The 9,459-nt window shown below is 44.0% G+C and overlaps 2 protein-coding genes across 2 annotated transcripts; both read left to right on the forward strand.

The window, feature by feature from the left end:
- Nucleotides 1-397, forward strand: LOC117583246. The gene has a single exon (XM_034271470.1). It carries the CDS (start codon nucleotides 23-25, stop codon nucleotides 308-310), a length of 288 nt encoding a protein of 95 aa, XP_034127361.1. The 5' UTR covers nucleotides 1-22; the 3' UTR covers nucleotides 311-397.
- Nucleotides 398-7,107: 6,710 nt separating this feature from the next.
- On the forward strand, nucleotides 7,108-9,348 carry LOC117583001 (eclosion hormone). The gene is made up of 4 exons (XM_034271151.1): nucleotides 7,108-7,224; nucleotides 8,576-8,771; nucleotides 8,841-8,869; nucleotides 8,945-9,348. The coding sequence occupies exons 2-4, from the start codon at nucleotides 8,666-8,668 to the stop codon at nucleotides 9,098-9,100; spliced, it is 291 nt and encodes a 96-aa protein (XP_034127042.1). The 5' UTR covers nucleotides 7,108-7,224; nucleotides 8,576-8,665; the 3' UTR covers nucleotides 9,101-9,348.
- Nucleotides 9,349-9,459: the final 111 nt, after the last annotated feature.

Raw genomic sequence — 9,459 nt, forward strand, 5'->3', positions numbered from 1 at the left:
AAATTAATTTTTTAAAATCACAATGGCTCTCATCTACTACGATCGCACCATCAACAATCCCCTCGAACTCATTCTGGCTGGCCTGCGCGAGAATTCTCAGCCCACCTCTTTGGAGACGCTGAGTGTCTTTGTGGCCACCAAGACCGGCTTCCCTGCCGAAGTCTGCCACAAGATCATCCGAGAGGCACTCGAGGAGGGCATGGCAAGCAAGACCATAAGACAAGTGGACGAGCTCTACTACGCCGTGCCACCGAAGCCTCGCCGGCTGCCAAAACGGAACAAGCCGAAAGACAGCGGCGGACTGCGATAATTAATTCATAATGCGGAGAGTATCCGCTCAAGTGGGCCAGAAGTGCAGAGCAAACACTTTATTAAAATTAAAATTTATCTAAATTGCGACAGCCAGCTATTCTCTCTCCGCAAAGTACTTAAACAACTTCGTCGGGCTGTCTGACAATGACGAAAGGGTGGCTGCCACAAAGCTTCCCCCTGTTGCACTGCACTCCGCACTCCTTGATACTGCACTCCAGTCAACGTCTTGTGTCTTTCAAACGTCTGTCCTGCCGTGGCGAAGGGTGGAAATTGAAAGCTCCACTTTCTTTGTCTCAGCCAGGTGCAATACTCCCAGAGATGCACCCATGGGGCAGGCAGGCAGGGAAGCGGGATCCGTGCATTTTCAATGTGTCACTTTGATTTATTATTTTCGACAGTCCTCCCCACAAACACCCACTTGCCGTGCGCTTAGGGAGCCCAGCACACTCTGTCCCAGTGGGAGTCACGGGAGCATAAGCAACCGCCGCTCCAGCCACATCCGTGTGTAAGTGTGTTGGTGTGTGGTTGGCCAGAGAGGACTCAACTCGTGCACAATTTTTCATTTCCTTTGCATTTTTTACACGCCCCTGCTACTTTGCGTTCTTATCTCATTTATTTATTTTACAATTAGACAAAGTGAAGTGCACTTCCAGAGAGCCACAGAGAACAGCTGCAGTTGCCCCGTCCGGGGTTGCAATTTCATGCCACTGCCATGTGTACAATCCTTCGATGGCAGCACGCCAACACTGGTCTGGCCTGGCCTGGCCTTGTGGCTGCTTTAAATCAAAAGCTTATGGCTGAAAATGCTTAAAATTAACATTAAGGCCTAAGTATGCCATTGGCATAGACATAGGCTCAGGCGCACAGATACGAGAGATACTCTCGTGGCAAGGCTGAGCAGGCAGGAAAGCAATAATCATAAAAGTAGCCCGCATACTCGCTCGCCTCAGCCTCTCCGTCTCTCACCTTAGGCTCAAAGTTTTCACATGGACAGAGAATGTTGCGCCGAAACAAATGGCAAATGGCCTGGTAGAAGAAACACTTAAGCACAAGGTAAGTGAAAACTCAAATAAAAAAGGAAAGAAAAGACCAAAAAGAAAGCAAGACGGAATACGAAAGTCAATATTTCGACAATGAGATACCCTGATCTGATTTGTTATTCTATCCCTGGAAGTTGTATCAACCTTCTCCGACAGGTCGGAGAGTGTAAACACATGGTAATCAGAAGATTATTCAGCTGAGAAAACTTTGCAAATGTTGCTTATCGATTTGTTTATTTTCAACTTGTCCTTGGTGCTGCTTTCCAAACACACACTCTACTCAAACAATATACCCTTCTGCTCCGCGTGCACGGAGTATAAAAAGAGGAAAACTTTTACAATGCGCAAGCGGAGTAAGACGCTACTCAATGCTGTCGTGGCTGCCCCAAACTCACTTGAAGGCTAGCGCTATTTTTGGCCAGCTGACAGTAGCGAAAACTTCAGGCTCACCGGATTCAATTTCCCACCAGTCGGGGATTCCTTTAAAGCAACTTTACCGTGCCGCACTGGGCTGCTGCCGCTTTAATTCCGATTTGTCTGGTTGTTGTCTTTGACGCTCCACTTGCTGCGCCTCGGGGCTGTGCAATGGTTTATTATTGTGGCGTCAGCTCTTTGAAGTGCTTTGGCCAGCATAAATTTTGATTGCAAAGGGCCGTCGGCCAACGGCCTGACATTTATTACTGCCTGGCTGGGGCACGACTGGAAACTGTTGCAACAGAGTGCGGGCGGTGCGTTCTGGGGGGTGCTGCTTGGTTCATTACCACCCAGGATCAGCCGTTTGCCAGTTCGATTATAACTGTGTACGTCTAATTGCGATGTTCCGATGCAGTCAGAGCAGCTCGACTTTAAGTCTCCAGACATGACCCAAAAGCAGCAACAAAAAAAAAAAGAGAGCCAAGTTCTACGCCAAACTGCAAGTTTTCATTGCATTAGCCTGTTCGGGCAAAGTTGAAATGTCAACGCAAAGTCACACAGATACACACACACACACATACACACAAACAGCAAGGCAGAGATTCAACGAGAAATATGCTAGCTTAGCACTCTTCCCAGAGTACCCTGGCCCCTTCCCCACACCCATCTGACCATCCAGAGTCGAAAAATTTTTGAAATGCGACCCAATTTTGTCGTATCGCAACATGGCAGAGTTCGACACATTTTCGCACATAGACAAAGACGAAGGTTGGTCCAGGCGGGGCGGGGCGGGGCGGTGAGCTTTCTGACATTTTGTCGAGCTATGCATTTCGGACATGTGCATGTCAGTTCCCCCCTTCTGTTGGCCCAGTTAAGCCATCCATCCAGTCATCCAGCCATACAGACATCCAGACACCCCGCGCTCACCGTCAGTTCAATTTATGTCACACGGGGTGAACACCCACACTCACACACACACACATACACCTACACCTACACACCCACACTCATGTTTACACTTGCTAATTAACAAACGTTTGGTCTAATTCCGAGTCTTGTCCATTTTTCGGTGGTCAGGCGACTAATTATGCTGCGACTAACATAATCAAGTGACATGACAGGTCAGTTCATCAGCGGGTGAGGTAAATCGTTTTATTTAATTTCCAACTCAATATGTAAATAGTAAGTACTTAACAATTGAACAAGTTAACGTGTGTTTAAACAACAATAAAATAACCCACTTAAATGATTTTATTTAATTGCAATGCCACAATTCGTTGATTTTATGGCTGTTTAAAAGTTTTTTCCATCGTTCCCGCTGGCTATGTGAGTCGAAATGATTTACATTTGAAAATATACATACTAACAAGCTTTCCAACAAAGAGTTTTCCGCATTACAATGAATGGAGTAAATATAATTTTGAATTATTTCAATGGCCAATAGGAAACTGTGCGGTCGGGCCAATGGATTTGCATGCCGAAAAAATCGGGGAAAAAAAAACAAATAATTGAAGCGTTTAAACGCACATCAGTATAAATTATGCACATTGAGTGTAATGAATATTTTGCAGTCAAAAACCTGAATGTCTACTGCCCATATTGAGACTGGTCGTAATGTACGTGGGCCACAAAAATATTAAATTAAAGCATTCACTAATGAGTGCAACAAAAAAATATTAATTTGTGGGCGAGAGAGAGAGACATTGACCTCTGCCATAGTCCGTGTTTCCCCTTCGCTTTTTGTATTCAGTCGATTTGGAGGGGTTAGGAAGATGTGTAGCTCTTCACAAGCGCTAATTTCTGTAATTAATGTGTATTGGCAATAATTAATCAGCTCCTTGAATAGGTAATTAGCAAAGTGTGTACTAAGTCGCCGTTTGTCCTGCCTGGCACACAGTCGCGTCTAGCAATATATCAATGCGGATTATGCTGCTCGGGATAGTTCCAATAGCAATTCGAAAATATAGGAGTCTTTTCGCTTCGAAAAATAGTTCTACGAGCATCGGCAGAGGAAAACCTGAAAATGTGTTTGTGCTAGAACCATGGCCAAAAAACCTCAAAAAGCAATTAGCAAATAAAGCAGAGCCAGGCCTCCTCTTCGGCACAGCGTGAGTCGAAAGCAAATAAGCAACGAAAGCCAAAACAAAACAAAGCAAAATAAAACCAAAAAACGTACGAAAAATCCAAACAACAGAGGCAACTTGGAGTCAAATACAAAATGAAAGGACATTAAACACGAGCGAGAATTGGTGAGACAAAGTAAACGGCAGGATTAAAACGGCTCTTTCATTCTCTCACATTTCCATGACCACACACACAGATACAGATACAGAAACACGCAGAGAAACACAGACAAACAGACAGACAGACAGAGAGAGAGAAAGGACATGCCACCGAACGCCACACCAATCGGATTCAGCCTCAATGCCGCCACTTAAGCAGCGCTACGTGAGCAAGGAGACACACACGCAAATAACTGCGGGGGCAGCTTTTAATTATCTCGTTATTTTTTAATTTCCAGCATTTCACTGATTTCTTTTCGAGCACATTGAGCGCTGCGCGCCAGGCGGTCGGCCCCGAGCTGAGCCCAGTCCCATCGCATCACACAAACCCGCTCCGCTGAGTAAGCATAAGCAAAGGAGGAGCAGGAGCAGGACTATCTTGAGATGCAACTAATTCGCAGGTCGCTTAATTCTGCTCCGGCTGTTGTCTTTGGCCAGGGGACAGGTATAATTTGTTAACGCTCTAATGGCCCGGCCACTTTGAATGGCTTTTAAAGCCCCACAAAGACGAGGCACACTGTAAAGTGAGCTGAAAAACAATTAAGGCAGCCAGCGCCGGCTGCCCGCTGCCACGCTGCCCCGCCGACCTGTCGACCCATCAACCCTCCACATTAACATCAAATTAGTTTGTGGATTAACACGTTTTTCACATGCCGTTGGCCGAAGAAGGAATCGGTGAGTGTGTGAGTGTGTCCCAAGCAAGTCAGGGGCCCAAGCTTCATTACGCATACGAGACGATGGCTGGTGCGGCGGGGCATGGCATGGGAACTTAGCTCTTTAGTTTGGCCCCCACACCAACCCGTGTGCAGTGAGGCATGTGAAAGGCTTACATACACTAATTATACACCTGACATGCTCTTCATTTCTTGGGCATAGTTAAAAATACTTTAAGGTTTATTATTAACAAGTGCAACTACTATATTAAGAGTTTGTCCTTTCCAGCGCACACTTCTCATTGTGGATTGAACAGTGGAGCAGCTCAGCGTAGAGCACAGCTGAACGGGATGGAGTTGAGCTGCCAACGTGTATAACGAGGATATTTAAATAAAGTTTTTTGTTCGACCTGACAAAGTTTGCAGCTACAAAATAGGCTTCATTGCTCTTTTGTCATGCCCGGCTAGCTGGCAGCATATATCTTGGAGCTAAAATCAGTGCCACAATGAGCATATTGTAAGGCTAAAAAAATTTAATGCTTACGTGCCTGAAATATCCATCGAGGCACAAAGGAAGCGATTGCAATATATGGATGGGCTGGTGCATGTGAGGCGCATCGCCTCGCATCGACGACTATGCCGGCAAAGTTCATATATAAAGCGTCCGAAAACCTCGGCTTGGCTTGGCTTAAAATAAAAGTTTCTTCCGGCTGCAACAAAAACGAGAACGCTGCTTCGCAAATGCTGCACTATAAAGAAAATCGTTTACTGATTTACTCGCTGTGGTCTTCTGTGGAGCGTGGGGCGCTCCAACTAATAAAAGTTTTCGCTGCTCGACGGCGTTGATGTTGGCGTGCCACACCCATACACACACACGCATACACGCAATTCGATTGCCGGTCATCGGTTGAAATGTTTGCTGTTGTGGCTTTTCAGCAATTGCACCGCACGTTCAGAGGGGGGTGTGCAAAAAAAAACGAACTTAATCCGGCCGGCACTTTAATAATGAGATTTATATTGAAGAGAAATTGATTGCCTCTATGGGAGTCATTAAATGAACTAAGAAATATTACCACTACCATAGACATTTTTCAAAAATGGGTAGCTCTAAACTGTATCCTCAATGGGACTACTTTGGGGAAATCAATACAGAAAAGGTGGGAATAAACCTGTTGTTCTGGCCATCCGTGGCATATTCCCAGATTCTTGAGAACGAAATGTGTTTGTTTTTTCGTGGTTTCAATTTAAATTGAAATTAGTAATTTTTCATACGAAATGTAACATGTGCGCCATCTAGCGACTTGTATTGCTTGCAGTGATGCCATGCTGGGAAAAAATGTTCGTTTTTCAAGCAGTGCATATCTTATAAGTAAGCAGTGTTGAACGTATTTCAAGCTGACCGCCAAGTTCAAATTTATATATTTTTAATGTGCATACAAATTATGATCGCCAATTAGAACGCGCACCAATTAGAATTGTCCAGAAATTAGAAGCGACCATTTTGATGAGTTGGAGGCTCTGCAATCAGAACATGTGGTTCTGAAGTTCTTTAAATTGTTAAGTTAAATTAATGAAATATTTATAGATCAAATTGGCTTTGGCTGAAAATATGGCTGGCGCAACTAAAGCAAAAAAAAGTCCAGAAATTAGGAACCAAGAACCAGGAACAAAGAGGTTTCTGCTAGATTCTGCTGTAATAGGATTCAGTCTGTCCAGCATACATATGTAAAGATGTTACTATTTTGAGAAACACTGATGCAAACTGCGCAATAGCTAAGTCTGCTCAACAAATAAGCTACAAAGGGCCAACGGCAGTACATATGTCAGCACACAGGCAAAATTTGTAACTGATGGCCAAAGGGATAAATAAACAGTTTTTAGTTTGAATAAAGATTGCAATCATTAAACTATATCTGTGCTGTGAGCCATGTTTGATTGAATTGCTATGCAAGGGGTGAAGTGAGTTCACAAGCGGCAGTTGGCCCCACGGAGTAGGAAATCAAAACAATAACTCATGAGTTAGAACAACAGAAAAAGTGACTCCTTTAATAGTTGATGTAGAATCGCTTGGGTTGTTTTCATTTCCTGTTTGTACGCTTTGCAATCTCCATGCCAATCCGAATTGTGTGAGTTGATGCTGATGCTGTGGCTGTACCAAAAAGAAACGCAATTAAACTGGATAAGTTACATCCAGCGAACAACTGCTGTGAAAAGCACTCAAGAAAGTGGTTGACTACTGCCAGCGGAAGTGAAATTTTTGCCAGCTTGCTGGCGAGCACATATTCAATTATGGGGAATTACTGTGGAGATAAATTGATTAATTTGCTCACACAAAAGCCCAACGACAGTCTTTGTATAAATACAACAAGAACTCTTCACTTCGACAGTAGTTATTCTAGAACCAGTTTCAAGCAAACAAACTTGTTGCCAACGTCGACTCGACACTTTTCTGACCAGACATCAGTGCAGACAAGACCGCTGAGTCCCAAAGCCCACGCCGCGCCGCCAAACAATCAACTACCGGTAAGTGAGTGTCGAGTACCGTTCATACTCGTACGTCATTATCAAATTGTTCAGCCAAAATCATATGTTAAAACCCGGCTCAAGTGTCACGCCCACAAACCGGCTGTGACGTATTCGCGGCGTAAATCGCCTCGGGCTCATTACTCATACACTGGCGCGTGTTGCCTATTAGTTAGGAAACAAACAATTTGTGTCGCATAAAATTAACATAACTAAAACTTTTCCCACGATATCTTTGATTAGTTTATACATTTTTTTCATTTAGTCTCCACATTCTGCTTCGCTTTGATCACATCAATTTGAATCGTTTAAAGAAAAGGCTGGCGCCCAAAACCAGTTGCAGTACCTTTGCTCAAGCCGCCTTGGCACTGTGTCCGGTTGGAGGCAGATCCGTGTGGGACAAAAGAATACTCATTATATCGGAGGGTAACTTATTGTAATGGCCAGGCCCACCCAACTCCGCTCTACGCTCAGCAGTTTAACAATATTTTTAATGCATTTACATCGGCATTAATTAATGAGCGATCAGGCTGGAGCGGATTGAAGCGGATCGGCAGAGCCGGCGCTTGCCATTCGCATAAAATTTGCATTAATTACGGCTACAGTTCGGCTGGGCAGTGTCCGTTTACTTGACACTTCCTGCTGCTGTAGCTTTCCGAGAAGTTTTCCAAAAGCTCTTTGGGTTTTACTTTCTTTTTGCGAACTTCGGTGACTTTTTTGCTGTGCTCTTGAAAGCGGGGGAAATTTTTGAAGCCAGCTCTATTTGGCGCTAATAAGATGACAGATCTGTAAACTTATTTATACCGAAGACGAAACTGTAAAAAAATGTATTTAAATGCTATACATAATATTTATGCGCGTTATCATTGGCTTTCCATAAATTCCAATCGTTGAGTGTGCCGAACATTCATTTAACTGCCATTAAATCTGTTCACCTGATAGTTATGCAAAGTTAAATGAGTGGCAACAAAACCGATCTCTGAATAGAAACTTTTTTTGCGTATCGCTCTGTAAAAATCAAAATTTGCATATGCATGGCAACTATAATGGCAGTTTTATTGAGTTTGTATTGATTTTGATTCGCTGAAAGATCTGACGTAGCTAAGCGCCACTTGGGCTGGGACTGGACGCTGGAGTGTCTGTGTCCGTCGCTGGTCCGACGACTTCGTCTCGCTTCTGCGCTTTCAGAGACCGGCTTCATAGCAATAGTTGTTTTTGTTGTTTCTGTTGTTTCTGTCACTGTTCAGACTTCTTTACGTTATTAAGCTTTCGCATCTGCGTTTGGGCCGAGCATATGTATATAAAATAAGAAGACAAACGAGCGACAATAATTATTTCAACTTCGCTCTAGACCAGCCAAGTCGCAAGCCGCAAGCTCCCGGCCATATCCGACAGAAATCAGACACCAAGTTACAATCGACTTATCAACACAGAACCCACCATGAACGCCAAGCCCTTAGTACTGTGCACCGTTGTGGTAGTTGCCCTTTGCCTGCTGCACTTCGGGGATGCCCTGCCCTCCATTGGTCACTATGGCAAGCGTTTTGGTAAGTCTGCAGTCGCTCGAGTCCACCTCGTTGGCATATTAAATTTCAATTTTAATTTCTTACTTTCAGATGCGATGGGCGGCATTGATTTCATTCAGGTTTGTCTCAATAAATCAGCCTGTGCCGATGATATATGGCCAATTAACACTTTTGTATACCCTTTTTTCCAACAGGTGTGTCTCAACAACTGCGTCCAGTGCAAAACCATGCTCGGCGACTACTTCCAGGGCCAGACCTGTGCGCTCTCCTGCCTCAAATTCAAAGGCAAAGCCATACCCGACTGTGAGGACATCGCCTCAATAGCTCCGTTCCTTAATGCACTCGAGTAGAGCCTAAGAGCCATATCTTAGCCCAGTGTGTGCTCCTGCGTGTATGTGTGTGTGGTTTTATGGCCTCTGACTCAGATGCGGATTTGGGTCAATGCGCTGCTAAACACGAAACGAACATGGCTGCTGATTTCGACTTGACCACAACGATTATGAAACTGACTTTTGCTAACAAAAAAAACAACTGAACCTCCAGCACGTAACCAAAGAGTTCCTATTAATTTATAATGTAATCGTAAATAAACCAATTATATGTTAAAACACAAGAAGGATTTGTCTTTTATATTTAGACTTCCCTTTCCATTAAAATTACTTCATTTATAAAGTTACAGTTCCCACTTTTAATGCTGATTCTTCGTGGT

The sequence above is a fragment of the Drosophila guanche genome, unplaced genomic scaffold (genome assembly GCF_900245975.1).
Source record: "Drosophila guanche unplaced genomic scaffold, DGUA_6, whole genome shotgun sequence".
Taxonomy (NCBI): Eukaryota; Metazoa; Arthropoda; class Insecta; order Diptera; family Drosophilidae; genus Drosophila; species Drosophila guanche.

What these genes read in the sequence shown, in the direction of transcription:
- LOC117583246 (XM_034271470.1), top strand. Translation starts at nt 23, where the DNA reads ATGGCTCTCATCTACTACGATCGCACCATCAACAATCCCCTCGAACTC.
- LOC117583001 (XM_034271151.1), top strand. Translation starts at nt 8,666, where the DNA reads ATGAACGCCAAGCCCTTAGTACTGTGCACCGTTGTGGTAGTTGCCCTT. An exon ending in TCACTATGGCAAGCGTTTTG is followed by an intron (nt 8,772 to 8,840) that starts GTAAGTCTGCAG and finishes TCTTACTTTCAG; the next exon opens with ATGCGATGGGCGGCATTGAT. An exon ending in GCGGCATTGATTTCATTCAG is followed by an intron (nt 8,870 to 8,944) that starts GTTTGTCTCAAT and finishes TTTTTCCAACAG; the next exon opens with GTGTGTCTCAACAACTGCGT.